The sequence below is a fragment of the Parasteatoda tepidariorum genome, chromosome 9 (genome assembly GCF_982258835.1).
Source record: "Parasteatoda tepidariorum strain Cologne lab strain chromosome 9, Ptep-v5.0, whole genome shotgun sequence".
In the NCBI taxonomy this organism is placed as follows: Eukaryota; Metazoa; Arthropoda; class Arachnida; order Araneae; family Theridiidae; genus Parasteatoda; species Parasteatoda tepidariorum.
This window is the reverse complement of record NC_141763.1, coordinates 90,087,817-90,109,217: the sequence shown is the minus strand read 5'-3', so window position 1 is coordinate 90,109,217 and position 21,401 is coordinate 90,087,817. Positions and strand designations below refer to the sequence as shown.

Below are 21,401 nucleotides of genomic sequence, written 5' to 3'. Positions count from 1 at the left end.
AATTAGAAGGTGTTAGCTTCGAATTTATGACAGACGTCGCTCATACAAAATTAAAATTATTAAAAACGTAATAAACAGTTTGAAAAAATAAATAAATAAAATATTTATTCTTAAAGAAGAATAGTCCATTTTCGTATTCATAACTTAAACTCTGCTAGGATTGAACTAAGTTTGAAACTCATTCGAATGACAAGTTATAGGAAAATTATTAAATAAATTAAAATGGTCATTTTATATTTATGATAATTTAAAATGTAATTACTCTGATTATTATTATTCATATTGATCGAACCAAAGTATATTCTGTCGAATCATTTTTCTAACTTTCTTCATGGTGATAGTAGAGTTTTGGTGACACATTTATTATTATTATTTTTTTTTAAATTCAAATCTTAAAGTAGCGCTATATATTATAATATTCAAGTTCAAATATTGGACAATAGATGTCGCTATGAATTAAGGGAATCTTGGACTTCTCGCTTTCTGCTGAGAATGTTAATTTTGTTTAGTTTCAGATAGATCGAAATCGATAAACATCATTATCCTGATTTTACAATATTAGTACGTTAAAAAAAAAGACCAACTATTATATAGTTATGTTGCTGTGCTTTGTTCGATTTTTTAGTGCTTTTCACACATTTTTCTGATAGCAGACGAAATTTAACTAAGTTACGGTTGCACTGAAATAACTCCTTTTAACTTTTATTCTTTGAAGTGAAATATAATTAAATTTTTGATGATTTTCGAACTCTTTATTAAAAAAAAAAATCTGTTTTACTCATTTGCTTCATTTCAAATTCTTCGTTTCGAATAATAAAGGTCAATGTAAAATTTTATTTGTAACCTTAACTAATTCCAGCGTGCTTCTTTGTTTTGTAAACAGAAATCGTTAGTGATTCAATTTTATTACATAAATGTTAAATTCTCTGTTTTTTAATATTGGTTACTTTGCATAATTAATATATCTTCACTGGCCACCTTAATGTTTATCGCCTTTACACTAATTTGATTTCTTCGCAAAGTCTAATGAGCATCTTTGCTGCATTGAAAAAAAATCTTGAAGATAAAGGTAAACAACAAAATTAGAAAGTGCATCTGTTTCCACTATGTAATCTCTCATGTAGAATAATAAATTAGCAATATTGGAAAGCTCATATATCATGTTTTTGTTTTGAGTAAAATTGAAATTTTAGGTTCGATTACATATATTATCGAATATAATTCATAATACATTTCTGGTATTTATTTTAGAATAAATGTCATTGTATTCATTTGAAATTAAGTCAGAAACTATTTATCAACAGTGGGCGTGCATTTATCTAAAAAATATCTGATACACATCAAAATATTTCATATTTTCAAAAATATCAAGCTTTTTATGATTTCACATTGTTTTGAGTGTATGATTTTTCATTATTTATATCATTATCTGTTTAACTTTCACTATAATTATCATTATATACTAATATATGCAAATACTAATACATATAAATTATTTTCTTTACCTTTTTTCTTTAAAGACATAAATTATGATTTTCACCTTTCTTATTTTTCTTCGTTTGTTTTGGGCTAAAGTAAGCATCACTACATTTGAAAACGACTGCTTTAATTTTTTCATAAACAAAACTGAGTATTCTGGCATTTGCTTATAATTTTCAACTTTATTTATTTGTTAATCTTAAGTTTCAACTTTAATTATTTTCAATGGCTAAAAATATGCAGACAGGTTGTGCAATGTAAAGCTAAATTTTATAATAAAATTTTTGTTAACCCTTTCGTTTGGGCAGTTCGCTCCAATGTAGTGATGCCCTTGAACAATGTCCTGCTCCATGCATATTGCATCTTAATACTGATGCTAAGATTGTATTATTTGTTACATAACAATATAGCTGAAGATGATGCAAATATTATTATTAAAAATGCAATTTTGAATAAATAAAAAATATCTTTGTAATTTAACTTGGTATGGTAGATTTTAAAACAAGGGTCAACACATAAACTGACTTTTGATTCATTTAGATACTCATCCTCTGTTGTTTATGCTGTAAATGATGAACTTTTTAATTTTGATTTATAAGCCGAAAGATAATTTCTTTTTGACTTAAGAAACATCATATTAAGCACATTAAAAATATACTTTTAGTGGTATTAATCCAATATATGCCTATTAAATATTGACCAATGGCAGTTGGAAACACTTTGGGCCAATTATCAAATGCTATTGCTATCACTGGTTAAATACAGTGCTTGCTTATACATGACATGATGTGGATACTAGCTAAATACTGCTCTCTTAACGAAAGGGTTATGGTACATAAGTTAATTTATCTTAAAAATATGATCTTCACATTTTTTTTTAGAAGCTTGTTCTTCTTTTTATTTAAAATTGCAAGAAATAACGACTTTGATTTCACTTTTTATTAGAAGCCAAAGAGTTAAAATACTAGACTTAAAATCAATATTTTCAATTCGAAACATATTTTAATTTTGTAATATGTTGTTTTATTGTAGTTTCTTATCAACAACAAGAAGTGAAAGAAAATGAAATAAACCAGGAAACATTGAAGTTGTATTTAGATTGGAGTAAAGAGGAGAAATTTTCTAAAGGCATACCCAGGTTCTATTACAAGGTCTTTATACATGATGTGCAAACATTATAATTCTTGCTAGTGATTTTATTCTCTCTTTGTAAATTTTATAACTTTTTTTTTATTGTTTGTAATTATAATCAGAGACCCAGGGCCAAAAGATTTTTGTTACTCCAGTTCCACTCGCAGATAGTAGGCGAAGCTCCTGCTCCACTAAGATTACGGCAGTTTTAATATACATTTATGAGCGCTTTTAAGCTACCGATTTTAATTTGAAGAGAAACAAAGAAATAATAATAATCATCAGCTCTCACAGATACTATAAATGTAGTTCAATTTACAGTTGAGTTATTTGTTGATTCTTGAAACAAGAATTGAATCTCATAAATTCTCATTCATTCTGCTTAGCTTCTATTGTTTTGAAATTCTACCGATATTAAAAGAAATATTTAAGTTAGTTTATTTTAAGATGAAAAGCAGTATCTCTCGATATTAAAAGAAATATTTAAGTTAATTTATTTTAAGATGAAAAGCAGTATCTCTCGATGCTTGTAATGAAGGAAAAATATAAGGATGTGTTACAGTTTAAGGAAAATGCCTCAAATATTAGTTTTGATGGTTATGCATCAGTTGATGAAAATGTTGAAACTTGTGGTTAAAAAAATGGTTGTTCAAGGTAAGAAGCGCGAAGTGATGCTGATGTAAACAACAAAATGGAACTACAACCAAAAACAATTTGTTGAAGAACTAGCTTGAAGCCTTTAAGATAATGAGGAACTTTATGTATTAAGTCAAACTTACAGAAAATAGACAATTATCTGTTACCTAAGTCAAAAATGAGAGCTGAGAAGAAAAATGTTCAAAACAAAATTTCTAAATATTTTATATAAATAGATGTGTTAATTTATCTTCTTTAGTATCGTAAATTTTTTACATTGAGTTTATAATTTTTTTTTCTGCAAATTTTTTTTATTTATATTAGAAGATAATAATTTTTTCAAGCTCATTAATTTTAATATATTTTCAAGTCATTATTTGATATTTTATTTTGACCCACATTCGACGTTTTCCAATATCTATGGCTTATAAATTTATACTGTATTTTAAGTCTTTATTTACAATATTTCTCAATAATAAATTTTTTTTTATTTAAACAGTACAGTTTTGAAATAAATAATTATTATAAAACTGATAATTAGCACTTGATTGCAGGTTATAAGTGGATAATAAATTTTTAAAATTTATTTTTCATTTTTTTGCAGGTTCCTAATGAAGATAATAGTTTACAGCAAAAACTAAGAGATGAAGCAAGGTATTATAAACAAAGATTATGCTTTTTACTTTGAAAATGTGTTATATTATGTTATGAAATTCATTCTCTTACTTGTATGTGTCTTAGTCTGAAAAGTTCAAATAAATAAATGAAACACCCTGAATAACCTTTTGATCAGATTTTCATATACTAGGACTCAATATGCTAATTAGTCAGTGCAGCCGATATTTAAAGTTGTGAAATCAGACATAAAAGCATACTGTCCTTGGACAAAGATACCTTTTCTCAACGGATTATAATTTCTGACCCCCAAAATATAGATGATAGCTGCAATTATTGAAATATGATAAAAAAGTTTGCACTCCTTAAGGTTAGTTTATTTTTGCGTATTTTGTCATAGCATGAAAACTTTTTAATTGAATCGAAAATTTTCGTGTGCATTTAAAATTTTGTTTATTCGAGATATTAGTTTTAAAAAATGAAATTTATTATTTTATTTATATACAGTCTAAAGATTTTTGAATTGCAAAGTGTACATATTTCTACTGATTGAAATTTTATATGTTAAAATACGAAATAGGTTGAATAGTTTCTGAGAAATTGAATTTTAAATATCCATATATATTTAACTATTTTAAGTATACAGTTTTTTAAAGTTTGAGTTCTCCGGAACTATCTGAGCAGGTAGTTGGATTTTGCTTTTATTTTATATTGTTGATTTAAGACTTATGTTAAAAAAATTTTGTCTACATGTTTTTTTTCTATTTTTTTGTTTTTTTTTGTTTAGGGCAGTTTTTATTGAAAGAAAAAATAAAGAATTGTTGGATAATGAAGATTTAAAGGTTAGTTGCAATACAAATTTTTTTGCCAATTTTATTTTTAGATGTAATTTAAGTTTTTTGAACTGTTAATATGATGGATCTTTTTGAAGAATATGTTATATTTTAATGACAAAATTGTATACACTGTGCTGTATATGTAAACGATGCTAAGCAACATGACTGAAGCAGAAATAAACCCTTAAAATCAGACTTATTATGGTTATATCAACAAGAACCTTGCTCTATGTCAAAACATATCTCTGTGTTAATATCAGTGTTACATATATTAATAAAATTAGACTTGTTTTTCACTTTTTCTAGCTTTATTAATTTATGTCATATTTTTTATTTTCTCAAAAATTATCATTTTAAGACATTGTAAAATAAGTGAAATTTGTATTCCATTTAAACTATTTTATGTTCAATAAAAATTATTCATAATTAGGATAATTTTTATATTTGAAAAGGATGATTTTCGATGCACTACTTGTCTTCTTGGTTCAAGGGCCCACAGCTAATGAGTTTTGTTCATCATAGCCTTTCAAATGTTTGTTGTTTTCAATTAGTAACCTTTACTAATGTTTCCATGGCCTCCTCATCAAGCCATCTCATTGGAGGTTCTTATCTAATAAATTTCTCAATTGACTTACTATTGGTCAAAAATATTTCTTAAAAGTTAAAAATTCCCTATTTTCTAACTCTCAATCTTCTTATGCCATTTCTGACTTTGTAATAAATATATTTGAGTAGAATATTAGTTAGGGAGAGTAAAAAATAAAAATTTATTATTATAAATACATTACATTTAAGATTCTCTTGAAGTGTTATGCAATACCTCAATTTTTGCTTTTTATATTTTTATGCATTTCATTAATTTCTATCACTTATTTTTATTTAATTTTTTTTTTTACAAACGGTAATCTTACTGAATGTATTATTTCTAATTGAGGCTGCAAGATATGTTAATCAAATTGCTCTGTTTCAAAAAAAGAAAAAAAAATTTAACATAAACTTGTTTGTTTAAAATTCCTGTAATTTTGCACATTTATATGAAACATGGAAGATCAAAAGTTTCAGAAACTTTTATATTAGTTACTTTATAATGATCTACGTCATTTTGGAAAGATATTTGTCACTTTCTAATGTAGTGGCTAGTAGTGTCTACTATACTAATTTTCTTTGTAATAATAGATATTTATTTTTTACAAATTTTATCTAATAGTTTAATACTTGTGCATCTAAAACAAGATTTTAATGCATTCAAACCTCCTTTAGCAACCACCTGTAATTGTAACTCTTATAAAATAATTAATCAACTATGCAATACTGTACTTAAAATAATGCATTAAAAATAAATTGACAATATATTTAATATCTTATTAGTACTTGTAATCTTACTTTTTTGTCATATTATACTGTTTGTGATTTATTCATTTTTATGATATTTGCGCATTTAATTTGTTGATAATAGCAGACATAAAATACCAGACATCTGTTAATGCCAGACTCGTCTGACTATCTGGATATGAGCTCAGAGTAGAGTCTCTTGTTATCGCCGGACAGTATTCATGTAGTTTACAATTATCCGAGAATTTCGTTTTTGTCAACTTGCCTCCCAATGAAGTAAACCAGGTTCGAATCCTAGGAATGGCTGGTTCATGCAAATTCCGCACCTGGCTTGCACCGATTACAATGCTGATATAAAATGTCCTCAGTGGTAGACGGATGATAGATTGGAGTCCCCTTGTCGTCAAACTAACTGTGGGAGATTTTTTTGTGGCTACGAAGTTGAACATTAGTAGCCGTAAACCCAAAATTGGGTCAGCTGTTCAAAAATACACTTGTAATCTCTTTATCATCAGATAATTTAGAGAGTCTCGCATTTTTTGAAAATAAGTTTTGATAAACATTCAACTGTTATCAAAAGCTCTAATATTTTTTTTATTTGCAAACAATACCTTCAAATTATTAAGAATTATTTTTTATTTAATTTCTCAAAATTTTTATTAATTAAAAGCATTTGCTGTTTTTTATTAATTTTGCCTAAAATTCAGCGTTTATTAAATAAGATTTGAATTTTTATTTAATAGGAATTATGGATGCTTCTAGAGCAAAATCTTTCTCCACCTTTCACTACTGGAGATCACATGATCAATTATGCTGACTTCAAAAAAGTGAAAAATAAGTGCCATGATAAGTTTAAGTAAGTCATTTTTTTGTAATATGCAAGATATTGCACACAGTTTTTACTCTTTTCATTGCTTTGCTTTCTCCATTATTATCAATATTTTGTTCTAAAGGCCACTAAATCTTTGTTGCAAACATTAAAGTTATTCTTTTAATTTTTTCTTTATATGCTCTTTTATTATATATTCAATATTTGTTTCAACTGCCATACAAATGTTTAAAAATTTGAATCTTATTTTTGCCTTTTTTAAAATTTTTTTTCCCCTTTTTTTCCCATTATATTCAATATTTTGTGATGAATGTTCAGATCGGAAAAATATCTGCCACTGGAAAGTTTCTCTGTTTTTTTACAAAGTGATAAAAGTAAAATAAGTATTTTATATTGGTCATCCTTATTTTTTTAAAATTGATCTTAAACTTATTTTGTAAATTTTTATTGTTAAATTTTTTGTTATAGTAAGCATACCACTTTTCAGTGCTATCTTTTTTTTTTTCCCGTCTCATAGCTGTTGAAGATTTAGTTAACAATTCAGAAGTGGAAAAATTTGATATGTTGGACTGGGCCACCATTCACAAATTGCACAAAAGTGCTTAAAGTGATCTGTTCTGCCTGATGTTTTGTTTCAGAATTTTAAGAATTGAATAATATTATAAAGATGGAAGAAAAATTTGATTAATTAAATACACTTTTTATGGAATTTTATAAGGGGTAATGGGAGCCGTTATAGTTTACTTTTATAAGAGGAAATCAAAACTTGTAATATAGAGATTTATTGATTCAAATATTTGGATATATCTCTTTGTACAGTTTATTTAAAATGTTTCTAACCTTATATAATTACCACAAAATGTTTAAAATTGGGATTATTAATATGAATTTTTATGAAAAATTTAGTTGTATTCAAGATTAATGAAACACGAAAAATATTAAGTTTTCCTTCTTAAATAATAAACTAAATTATTATTTTGGACCATATTAAATCATCCAATTGACTCATAGTAAGAAATTAAAGTAACAAAAGTTTAATAAGTTATAATATTTTAAAACAACCTACAGAGAAGAGACATTCTCAAACTTAAAATGAAATTATCGGATCTGTTTGTGAAAACGAAAATGCTTTTGATTTAATCTGTGTTTTATTTTATACTATAGTTAATTCTTTTAATTAATGGTTCTTATTATAGTATAATTTGCAATTAATATTAATAATATTTTGAAAAGCATGTTTCTTAAGTTTTATGTTACCTCACTAATAATTTAGTTTTTTTTTTAACTGCTAGCGATTTGTATGTTAATCATGATTTTTTGTCATTTAGATCATATTTTACTGCAAAGAATTTCTGTAAGCTTTTACAGAATGATAAAAGTGGGCGAGTTTCAATTCGTCATTTTTTCAATTATGTAATGAGAAAAGTATGGCTCCATCAGACGAGAATCGGTTTGTCATTTTATGATGTAGCTGGCCAAGGTTATCTAAGAGAAATGGTAAGCTTTTTAAATTATTCGTTTGAAATATTTTTCATATTTTTATACTTGTGGAACTAAAAAAAAAACTTATTTAAATCTTTATATATTAAAAATTAACTGAAATTTTATGATTTCAATATATTTTGCAAAGTAATTGACATTCAAGGCTCTTTAGTTTCAGATTGACTGTTCTGTGTCATTTATAACAAACTGGATTATTACCGTTTAATGTGGAAATCTGCCTTGTCTATTGAATTTCAAATGGCAACTTTTTCTTACAAAATATATGTTTTTAATCTTCAAAGTTTGTGTAAAATTCTAATATTTTTCAGCTTTTTAAAGAATTTTTACTGTATTATAAAAAAAAAAGTTTCAGTAAATTTTGCTTTTTAGCTCCAAACTGTTTAAAAACAATTTCAAGAACGTAAAAATACAATAATGGTTATCATATACAACTAATTTTGATTCTGTTGCTTTTCACTTTATCTATCTTTAAATAATAAGAGCTTTAAGCGAATAAGAGCTTAAATAATAAGAGCTACTAAAAAAATTCTATTTTCAAACCACATCTGTTACCTTACATCTGTTAAAATTATTGTTTATGTCTCTTTTTAAAATTGGTAAGGGACATTGCTTATTTCTTTTATTAGCTGCAATAGATTAATTGTTGTGAAAGAATGAGTTAAAATTCAGTTGGTGTTCTACTAAGAAGCCTCTTTCTTAATCTTGCCTTAATCTTGGATTCGTAATTTTCCCCCCTAATTTTTTTTAGTATTAAGTCGTATCTTGATCCATTGTTCATGCATCTTTTGTTTCCCGTATGTATCATCTTGTTTAAACAGGCCCATCACATTCTTCTATTAATACAGTGAATTCGCGATAACTCGAATCTGATAGGACTGACGAAAAACTTCGACATATCGGAAGTTCGACTTACCGTTAGTTTCGGTTTTGGACTTTCAAAATATTATCGGATTATTTAATTAATGCTTATTAATTACAAATCTTCTAAATGCTTACAATATTTAAGATCATTTTTCTAACAAGCCATTTACGATAAGACTGTTTAAGCACTTTATGATACCCTGGTCCATCGGCTGCAACTTTGCTGTTGTGTTTGGCGGGACAAGTTTACTGCTTACAAATTAGGTAGATAACTATGCGTTGTGCATTTATCCATAAAAAGTATCACTTTTCTTTTTTTAGCGAAGAATTTCCGATCCAATTTTCTTACATAGTCTTCAAATAAAACTGATGTCATCCAAAACTTTTTGTTAGACTTCTAATCCAAAGAATACGTTTTTACATTCTTGAAACATCGGGGATTTCGGTATTTTCCTCCAACTAGGACAGTCAAACGATCCTTGCTCATTTTACCCCCCGAGCAGTTTTCATCCTTAAACATAGTCTTATTTGGAAGACATTTAAAAAATAAACCCATTTAATCAATATTGAAAACACCATTTTAACTGTATCCTTGAAGTAAATTTGGTAACGTTTCATTTAACCACTGTTCACATATTTCAAGAGGGACAGCTTTAGCTTCTCCATGAAGAGTGCGAAAGACATTGTGCGTGTGTTGCAAAGGAAGGGGCAAGATATCAGCTCCTAGGTTTTTCTTTTTGCTTTAAGAGACCCAAAAAAAAATCGAGTTAAAGGGAGTAAAATTCGAGTAATCGAGAATAATTAACATGAAATTGAAGATAAAAGGGTCGGGACTTCATAAAAATATCGAGTTATAGTAATATTCGAGTTATCGTACTTCGAGTTATAGCGAATTGACTGTAATATCCATTTAGGTCGCTTTAGTCTATCGTTCAGAAATTCTACTGGCATTAAAAAAAATTAAAGTTATTTTGTTTAAAGAAGAAAAACAGTAATTGAGTCCTAATGCAAATAATGAAAAGGAAAATATTTTTTTTGTTTGTTTTTAAGTAAAAGGTCATAAAAAGCATGTTTAATGTTTATGCATTAGTATATGAAGATGTTTAAGCTTGTGGTTCACGAAATGGTTATAGAAGGACACAGTGAAGCAGTTTAAGAGAATAAAATGGAACCACAAGTGATTTTAAACATTAGCAGAAGACCCTTTCAAAAAATGAGGAACTTTCTGTATTCGCACAAACTACGGAAAATAAGCAGCAATCTGTAACAAAAGTTAAATTGTTAATTAATAAATCTTATTAATGATTTATCCAAATTTAATTTTACTTTTAAAGTCATATTTGAGCTCTAGCACAGTCTATTTAAGTTTTTATATCAATTGCTGACTTTTGCAGCTCTATTTTGATAGCAAACACCAGTTTCTTCTTGGGCACTAATGCTGCACCCAGACATTGAAATTCCTCATCATTTTCCATTTCTTTTTCAAGGTACATGTCAAAAGTTTTACTATTTCGTAATCCAATTAATTCTGCATTTTTGGCTATAAAATTATTTTTTATTTCTGTAAATCTTCTTTCATGACAAAAGCACAATATCGTCTGCAACATCAGAACCTTTCAAACAGAGGTAAAATTCCATTTAATTCCTAACTGTTCCTTAGTTATTTAGTTTGTGAAAAAGGAATCAGTTGGTTTTCTGTCCACTTCAACAAAAGCTATTACTGTACGGTCCTTAAATGATAAAATTTCTGTGATATGCCGTAAAGTTGTAGAATTTGTCATTCTTGTTCTAGAGAAGCATTGGGTCTAAATTTTGGGGTAGAATTTACCCTCAATGCCTTTGTACATATCTTTCTTATTGCTGAGTTTTCACATTCTCTGAAGCTATTTATATTCTTTTTGTTGCATTTTTCAGATTTCCATCTTATTTAATTTTAACTCTGTTTTTTCTGTTTAGATAGTAAGATAATATATATTTTAAATAGGGACCTACTCTTGGGTAAATAAGATCTAGAAATTTGGGAGTCCTAGGTCGTAAAAACCCATAATTCCAAAATATATCATAATGCTGATACATATTAATCTCTCTTCATGCAACTAATTGTTTATCTAATGCTAATATACCTTTACTTGTGTTCTCTCTTCTCACAATCTCTCAACAAATTTTAAATTTTTAGGAATTTATATATTCCCCCCCCCCAAAAAAAATTTAATTGTAACTTTTTTAATTCTATAATTTACTATATCATAATGTTGTCTAAAATTTATGATTTTTTTTACAGGACCTTGAAAATTATATTTTGGAGTTAATTCCTACTTTACCTCAGGTAATACTATTGGAATTTGTTTCAGTTAGTTGTTCTCATATTTAATTGCATTTTTTCCATTTAACTTTTATTATTGTGTATTCTAATTATATTTTTTAAATTTTGTTGTATTTAGTTTTAATTATTTGCATTTATCAATTTACCTGGTTTCTCAAAAATGGTTAAAGGCACTGAAAATTTAAGAAACATGGAAAGAGACAATTGAATGTGCTCTACTAAGGAGCAAACAAATTTATCCCTATCAAGTTGCAAAATTATTTGAAAAGTTACTCAATAGATGGCACTTGGGAATCCATACAATGTTTTCTGCTGCTCCATATTAGACTATTTAACCTGAAATATTTTTAAAGAGGTTGTTAATTTTGAACTCAAGTATTTTGATTCTGTTTATGTTTTTGCATTATATGGTAGTTTTTTTTCGAAAATACGGTTTTATATCTTTTCTCAATTAACAGTCCTATAGTAGATTGATGGTAAGATATAGTTCCCAGTAGAACACCAAAGTCAATCATCATTGCCAGTGAGCAGGTGGGTGACCAATTTCACCTGCCTGTGAAGGGAGGGAGTCTGTGCGGTATTCATAAACTGTTCAATTGTAAAGCGTTCAACTTCGCTCGCAGGTCATCTTGATACTAAATCGGGAGAGCTACTCTTTCAGCAGAGGATCAAAATTGTGATGATCCTCAGGTATGCTTCAATAGTCACCATTTGTCTATTGTGCTGCTGTAGTTCAATGTAGATAAAGTACTACAATTATTTCTCAGGTAACAGCGCCATCTGAAAACAAACTTCGTAACTAGTATTAAACTTGGTGAGAAGAATATCTAGTTTCCTATGCAGAATGTAGATAACCGTTCATTTTTATATCGTTTGATTCCTCTTTTATTTATTTTACAATTTATGGTACACATGGTAATTTAGTTATAAGTATGCATTTTTAATCAATCTTTCTTTAGTTTACATTTGATTGTATGTTTTTTAAACTTCATCAGATGATTTTAAAGAAATTATGAAATTGCAGCTGGATGGACTGGAAACATCTTTTCACTCATTTTATGTCTGCACAGCAGTTAGAAAGTTTTTCTTTTTCTTGGATCCATTGAGAACAAATAAAGTAAAGATCCAAGATATCTTGGCCTGCAGTTTCTTGGATGATTTATTGGAGGTAGTAATGTCTTATTTCTATTAGAATTTTATTGCTTTTTATTATACTTCATCATAAGTGTTGTTTTTTACTACTTATTATTTAAAACTGATCTTTGGTGTTATTTTGTACTATATTATTTTTGAGTAGTAAAACAGTAAAGAGTTTGAGTAATAAAGCATATTAATAAATTGTAAATTATTTTCTGTTAAAACAACTATTTTCTTTATTTTGTACCTTTGTTATGATTGCATAACTTCTTTAAAAAATGTGGTAAAATACTAGTTTCAACTTCAAGTAAATCATTTAAAACAATTCTTGTGGTATTTGATGTTAAAAATATTAACTATTGTATATTAAAAACTTTTTGATGTCATAAAAGGAAACAGTTACCTTTTTGTTGGCAGAGGTTTTGTAAAGACTAAAAATAAATAAATAAATAAAAATTCTTAATCTGCAACAATATATATGTATATATAAATATAAAGAGAGAGAGAGTTTCGTTTTTATTAAGAAGCATCATCATCACAATTGAGACAAGCTCTAAATTGGTGCTGATAATGTTGCTTTTTAATAAGATAATGTCACTATTATTTTATTTTTAGTGTTGCAAACTATTTTTTGACTTAGTAAATATTGTTATTTTATGTAGTTTTAATTTTTATCTAAATTTTCAAATGTTTTCCAAAGTATTGCCTTAAAGAGTTTCTAAAATGACCTTTAATTTAAGTAAAATTATCTTAGACGATCATGTTTTTCTTTGAAACCTTCAAAAAACTAATTGTAATTGTGAAAAAGTAAATAATAGCAATTTATTAGTCAAACAAAAAAAAAAAAAAAATCAAGCAAAAAAAAAAAAAAATCAAGCAAAATAGATAGTTTGCAAAATAAAAAATGTACAATTTCATCAGTTGTCAATTTTTATAAATTTTGAGTGCATTACAGAAAGATGTCAAACAAATTGAAAATACTTTTTATCAATTTTCTTATTTTTATATAAGACATATTAAAAAGTTTTGAGATTACCTACTCTGGTTTTATTGGCCCACCTAATGTAGCTGTGAGCAATGAGAAGTCTCACTTAGAAAAGAAGAGGTAGGGTAATAATGTATAAGTAAAGTTATTCGTCATGACTCATTTATGTATTATTTAAAACTATGCATTATTTGCATCTTACAGTGAATTTTCAGTAAAATATATATGTCATACTATTCATTTTTAGTATTAAACAATTGCATTTAATATTTTTCATTCATGCTGATATTGTTATTTTACTAGTATTCTTGTGCTTTCATTATTTTTGTATCAGTATTGTATTGTTATTCAATATTAAGGAAACTAGGTAATGATTTATTATATTCTTATTTTTGTCTCACTTATATTAATTTGATATCTATAATTTTTGCTATACCTTTGAAGAGAATTTATTAAGGGCAATGATTTCAGTACAACCTTCATAAAATTTACTCTTAATTTATGTAGTTACGAGACGAAACACTTCCTAAAGACGTTCAAGAGGCTAATTGGTTTTCTGCTCCATCTGCTCTGCGTGTGTATGGTCAGTACCTTAATCTAGACACAGATCACAATGGCATGTTAAGCAAGGAAGAATTAGCTAGGTATTTTTCTTGTAATAAGATTATTTTTCTGCTATATTTCAATATTTTTATTTTCTATGTTTCTGCTATATTTGTTACCTACTACATTCACTGATTAATTTTGAAAAGCTATTTTAATCTTTTAAATTTCATATTCTATGTTAGCTGCTTGGAAACAGTTTATTTTCATATAACTTCGGACAGAAGTTTGAAAAAAAAATTATGAGCTTAAAAAAAGAGCCAATTATAAATCTTGGTGATCTCTACATATTATAGTCCAGACAGAAAGCTTTTGAAAACTAAGAAAAAGTTTACCTTCTCGACTAATGGTCTCTAATTGCATTGCTGCTATTTTTAACGTTTCTCAATAACTCTACTTTTAGTAACATGGTTTACAATTTGTAGACTGACTCTTAATTGTTCAGTTGAGAAAAACTTATAGTAGCTCGATGATTTTGATAGACTTTGGAAACTACAGGTTCTTCAGATCCTGGAGTATAAAATTTCTGGGTCATTTCGCATCTACCAAAAATTACTATAATCGAATAAAAAATACTGATTTGTTTAGAAAATTCCATTTGACGTAATTTTGTGGAGCGAGTTAAATATATATTTCTCTTTTTAATATAATCGCATTTGGCAAGGTGGCAAAGACTAAGCGCGGGCCATGCATATCAAACTCGTGAAGAATTAAATGTGTTTCTCCTTCATAAATAAATGAAGAAACAACTGTATTATAGAGTCAATTTGTAGGTGAAGGTGAATTTTGTTTATCATGTTTGTTTAAATTTTTTTTTTCATTTTAGGTATGGAACTGGAACTTTGACACCAATTTTTATTGAAAGGGTATTCCAGGAGTGTCTAACCTATGACAGAGAGATGGTAACTCATTCATTACTTAATACTTAATAACTCTTCATTACTTAATAACTCTTCATTACTTAACTCTTCATTACTTAATATTTCACTCTATTTCAACTACTGTTATGTTTATGTAAAGAAAATGTAAAATCTTATGTAAAATGTTTATGTAAAGAAACTAACCTCTCATATTTTGAAAAGGTAAATTGTTTGATCTTTTCTGTGTCTATTCCTTTTTTTTTTCTTCCTCTTACAAGCACTATTTTTAAGTAGTTCTTTTATTTCAGAAATAAAAATGAATATTATTTGTATTATACCTATGTTCTTCACTCCCATTTCACAAACTAATTTTTTTAACTCCATAAAATTTAAAGCAGAGAGAAAATTATTGGAAACAGAGAGAGAAAAATATTGTGTGTTCAATTTTGTGAGGCTTTCTGTTTTAATATTCCTGGTAAAATAAAATTTCAAATTCAAAGTTTTATGAATAAGTAACAATTTTACTAATAAGGAACAATTTGATAAGCAAATAATAGTTTTGTAAATAAATAATAGTTTTATAAATGATAAATGTAAATCACGAATCTTAGAAATATGAAATATTTCTAATTTGTGCTCCAGTTCACAACTTGTTTATTATTTAAGATTGAGATACAATAGTAAAACTTTGAGCTATCATTGACTGGACTTAGAATCTCAATAGTAATAATCCAATACTGGCCTACCGGACTGTGAAGGGGTCAGGGAATTGGCTTTGTATCAGAAAGGTTCTGGGTCTTTGAACAAGGCATGGATGTTCTTTCATTCTCTGTACTATCTGTCCTTACTGTGGGAGTAACCTGGACACTCCTTGTATTGTTCCCCTGAAAGGGTGGCCAACAAATCTGCCCTTATATGCCTGAATTGACGAATGTCAACCCAAGTGGCCATTGGAAAAAAGAATCGCAATAGCGGTTTGATGCCTTATGCATCAATGGATACCAACTTGTCTGGAAAATAAAAATGGTCAGTTTACAATGCTGACCACATTGCCACCACCAAGCCGTTGATTCCTGAATGGTAGAGACTTAATCTTCATAACTTCCATGGCTTTTAAGAGACTGCTGTGGGAATGCTATTTTATTTTAGATTACCTGAACAAATGATTTCTGAATTTCTTCAGGTAGGCATGTTTTTTTTGAAAAATCTCTATTCAATGTAAGGTTGGCAATACTTTATTTGTTAAAAAGAATTATTTATATACTATAATTTTTTTGATTATCTCCTCCTATAATACAAATCACTCTTGTTTTATGAATTAAATAAGTAAGGCTTGAACTAATTGAAATAAAAAAAATTTAAATAAATAATTATAAAGGAAGGCAACTGAGATTTTTAGTGCCCTCTTTTTATTATTTTTCCTTAGCTTTAAAACTTAGTAACAAAGTTTATCAACAGATGGTACTGCTGACTTAAAAAAACTATTTATGTTTTCTACTGCAAAACAAACTTAGTTCAATATTTATATAGTTCTATATATATTTCTTAGATTATTTATTTATATGGATGTCGCTTTGCACGTCATTGTTGTAAATGCTGTTTGTTTTGAAAATTTGGTTTAAAGTTGGTGGTGCCATCTATTCAAGAACTTGGAAACTTAATTTTAAATCTTGATGAGATTAAATTTCTCGTTTTCTAAGAACACAACAAACTGTGCATTCTTTCCATCTTCAGATGTTTTTATTTAATTCAATTTTCAAATTGTCAGTCATTTTGTTTTGGATAACTGTCCATTTTGAGTGATAAATAAAACATTATGTTAATTCTTTTTAATAATTTTCTCAAATTTTAAAGTCCTTAAAATGTGTATGCATTATTTAAAAAATTTTACACTTTTACTAATTTACATTTAATAAAAATCTTGATAAATTTAAATTTCTTTCTAGGACTATAAGACCTACTTAGATTTTGTTTTGGCTTTAGAAAATAGAAAGGAACCTCAGGCATTGCAGTATTTTTTCAGACTCTTAGATATTGAACAGAAAAACTACCTCAGTGTGTTTGATTTTAATTATTTCTTTAGGGTAAGCATTTAAAGAAATATTTTACTGTATGATTGCTATTATAAATAATTTTTGTCTAAACTTGTACATTATGTATTTTTGATGTGTTTTCTTGCGAATTTAAAAATATACTATTAAATATTATATGATTTTCTAGTTATCTTTTCTTCTTTAGAATTCTTTAATATTTTATTTTCAATGACTTCTTAAACTTTTTATTTCACACCAGTTTGTGTTTTACATATTTTTAAGATTTTTTTTTTCTCAAACGATAGAATTATAAATCAGCTTATTTTAGGCAGGTTCAAAATTTCAGAATTGAATTTTGTCATCAATGGTTTAATTTAAGTTAAAATTATATGTATATTTTTTTTTTTTTCAAATTATGGTCTATAATATTTTGAAGTAATTTAGTTAATTAGATTTCATTAGTGGGATTTCAATTTGTTGGTTTCATTTTATAACAAATTCATTTGCTTTTAAATAAGCATAAATTTTATATCTTTTTTTAGTTCAAACACTAAAACCCTCAGTTTAATATGCTGAAAATGTTAAATAAAATGCTTAAATTTTACGTTCAAGTTGCTTGAAGAGACAGGTTTTTTCTTCACTTTAGAAATTATTTAATTTCAAGAAGTGCTTCAAAATAAATTTTTTTTCTATGCTAATATGAACAATATTTTTAGCTGTTTAGAATTTTCAATGTTTTTTTAAATGTAAAAAATTAAAAATATTCATTAAAATTATTTGCACTGTGAAATTTTAATAATCATCTGTGATGAATCATCTTCAGAGTATTAACAGATTGTGCCCTGAAGAAGATGCTCCAGAGTTGCACTGAAACTTGTATTCTGTTTGGACTTTTTTAATTCTAATTTTATTCTATGTTTGAGTTTTATTGTTTGCTTTTATCTTTTTTAGCATCATCAGGATTAGAATGTTGGTGCCTAAAAATTCTTAAAAAATGCAATAAAAAAACCTCTGAAAACCATCAAGAATGATCTTAGGAAAAATAATGCCCTAAAAATTTTTAGAAAACAGGTTTTATGTTAGTTTTTATTTTTAAAGTTATAAATTGTAACTTGTATTTTTAAGTTTAATGAAAAATATGGTAATAATTTAGGTTAATATGCAATTTATGAATAAAATCAACTGTCAATAATCATTCAATAAAGATAAATAAAAATTAGTTATTTTTGTTAACATTGTCTTCAAGAAGATCTGAATTGCATATTTTATTATCAAATGTTTTTAATTATCTTAAAATTAAAAGATTGTCCAAAAGCAATTTCTTATATCTTAAATCTACACCTGTTATTAGAGAAAATTTGAAATAAAAAAAAATTTCAATGCAAAATTTACACCAATTTATAAAAAGAAAAATTTTTTTACTAACAAAATGCTCTTAAAATGAAAATTACCCTTCAAAATTCATAAAAAAAATTTCAAAAAAGGTAGAAAAAATCTAAAATATAAAAAAATTACAAAAAACGCTATGAATAATGCCTAATAAAGAAAAATACCAAATATGCAAAAAAGGAAGGAAAAAAAAAGCATTTATTATCAACATTCTAGTCCTGATCATTGCACAGTTTTTATTTTTCTTAACATGTGAAAATAATAGATTGTATTTTAATTCAAGCTTTTAATTGAACCAAATTATTAGGCTATCCAAGAGCAAATGAGAGCTCACGGTCAAGAACCCGTCCTTTTTGAAGATGTTAAAGATGAAATATTTGATATGATCAAGCCAGCTGATCCACTTAAAGTCACTTTACAAGATCTGATTTTAAGGTATCTTTAAGTAATTGTAGTTCGTGATGTTTTAAAAAATATTTTCTTCAAAATATTGACGAGAATAATAAAATTCGATATGCTCCGAATGCTCAAAAATAGGCGCTCATTCTTAATTTAAAAAAAAAAAGTGATTTGTAGTAGATAAAGTAAAGTTGAGAACAAAAATGGAAAATAAGGGGGGAAAACAAAACTAGAAAAACCACAGTGGCAGAGAGGCAAATCAGTTCGAAGTGCATTTCTACACTCTACGGAGTGATGAGGAATTCATATTGTTAACAAGAAAATTTGCATTCGTATAAAAAAAACTAGATTTTCTATTTTTTTTTTTAAATATTTTTTTACTCTTAGCTACCAAGGTTTTTCTAGTCATGTTTTTTATCTTTCTTTTCCATTTTTCGTCCACAACTTTGTATTTTCTGCATCAAACCACTTTTATTTCGTCATTCACAATAGGGGCCTATTTTTTAGCACTGGAATCATGTCTACTTTTAATACAATCTTCAATATTTTGAAGCAAAGGAAGTTTTTAAATTATGAAGTATTTCTTTCCACTTCAGATTATTCATTTAATATTTAGTAGATGTTTCAAGAAATTCTGTAAATAAAATTTTTTTTTTCCTTCCAATTTCAAGTTCTAAACGTTGCTTGCTTTCTTCTATGAAAAGTTTCGTTTATTAAAAGTAAATTTTTTGTCGTAAGTTTCATGCCATTTTCAGCATTTAGAAATTTTATATTAAAATTTTGTTTCTTGCTTTGCTAGTAATAAACATATAATTTAAAATATGATATTTATAATCGTGATACTAATAGTTTTTGTCTTCAAAAAAAATTTTTGTAAGGGAATTGAAAGAAAAAAAAAGTTTAAAGAATAATTCTATTTACCTTATTTCGTGTTTAAACTATATTATTCTTGTAAAAAAATTGAAAAAAGTAACTGATGTAAAAGATACATTTTGAGGAAGGTAAATTCAATGAAAAAAATATAATTAGATCAAAATGGCTATTTATTAGAAAATAGAAATGGTTTTGATTTAAAAATGGTTTTGATTTAAAAATGGTTTTGATTTAAAAATGGTTTTGATTTAAAATCACATTTTGTAGTTGAGTAATTTTTTGTTTTCTGAAAAACTTACTTCTTGTAACAATTTTTTTTTTAAAAATCAGAATAGTTTAACTTCTTCATAAAATATCTATTTTTACTTTATGTAAATTTCCAAATAGTTTTGAATTTTTTTAAGAATATCATCTAAAATTATTTTATAATGTAATTATTAGTGATAAAAACATTTTTCTTTTTTAATTCATTTTAATATTTTTCATGTTCCAGTGGTCAAGGTGATACAGTTGTGAGTATTTTAATTGACTTGAATGGGTTCTGGACTTATGAAAATCGTGAAGTTTTAGTTGCAGAGAGTAATGATGAAGCAGATGTTTGACATCAACTTTTGTATAGATTTAATGCTCATGTTTCATACAGACGCACATGCACAATGTTTTTACTTTAGCACCTTTTTTTTAATTGATTGCAAAATAAGTCATTGGAAAATAGAAACCACATTTGTTTTTTGACGAAGCACACTAGTGATGTTGAAAATATTTACATTAATGGGAACGTTCGTCTTCTGTTTATTGTTTCCTTCTGGGTTGGCTTGATTTAAATCATTTGATTTTTTTAAAAAAGACCTTTAAATTAACTGATTTTTTTTTAAAATATTGGTTTAAATCAACTGATTTTTTAAAAAAATCATAGATTTAAATAAATTGATTTTTTTTTAAAATCATTGATTTAAATTAACTTAATTTTTTTAAAATCATTGATTTAAATCATTTGATATTTTTTTTAAACAACTGATTTAAATCACTTGATTTTTTTAAAAATAAATCATTAATTTGATCATCAGTTCATCATTGATCCTTTTTAAAAACATCAAGTGATTTAAATCAATTGATTTTTTTAAATTTAAAAATAACTTTATCTGAGTCAAAAATATCTTTTGCTAGCATAATTGATCAATATATTCTTAAAATTTTGATTTTTTAATAAAACTGATTTTATTGATATCAACGATTTTATCCAAAGAAATAATAATAGAGAATAAGGCATTCTATTTAACGTTCAAAAAAGACTGAAAATATAAGATTAAATGAGTATTAAACTAATGTGAAATTTTCTAAATTATAAATTTCTATTAGCTGCATGTAAAATATTATAATTTAATTTTACCAATATCAGTTTTGTTTTGTGTTTATTTAAACACAAATAGTTTTAGAAGTTACAAAAGTGTTACAAAAGTGTTAGTTTGTGTAAATAATGAAAAAAAGACTTGTTCTGACATTAGTAATTGAGAATGCTTTTTCTGGCATTTTATGTTTTAACTGAATATATTCTTCATTTGATATCTAACTGACAA

At 26.3% G+C, this 21,401-nt stretch overlaps 1 protein-coding gene across 1 annotated transcript; it reads left to right on the top strand.

Moving 5' to 3' along the window:
• The first annotated feature begins 864 nt into the window (after positions 1-864).
• LOC107444568 (serine/threonine-protein phosphatase 2A regulatory subunit B'' subunit gamma) lies at positions 865-20,592 on the top strand. The gene is made up of 13 exons (XM_087152329.1): positions 865-1,069; positions 2,512-2,630; positions 3,851-3,900; positions 4,649-4,703; positions 6,773-6,885; positions 8,187-8,355; positions 11,504-11,548; positions 12,570-12,713; positions 14,175-14,311; positions 15,097-15,172; positions 17,077-17,214; positions 18,860-18,987; positions 20,318-20,592. Exons 1-13 carry the CDS (start codon positions 1,027-1,029, stop codon positions 20,424-20,426), a joined length of 1,326 nt encoding a protein of 441 aa, XP_087008455.1. The 5' UTR covers positions 865-1,026; the 3' UTR covers positions 20,427-20,592.
• Positions 20,593-21,401: the final 809 nt, after the last annotated feature.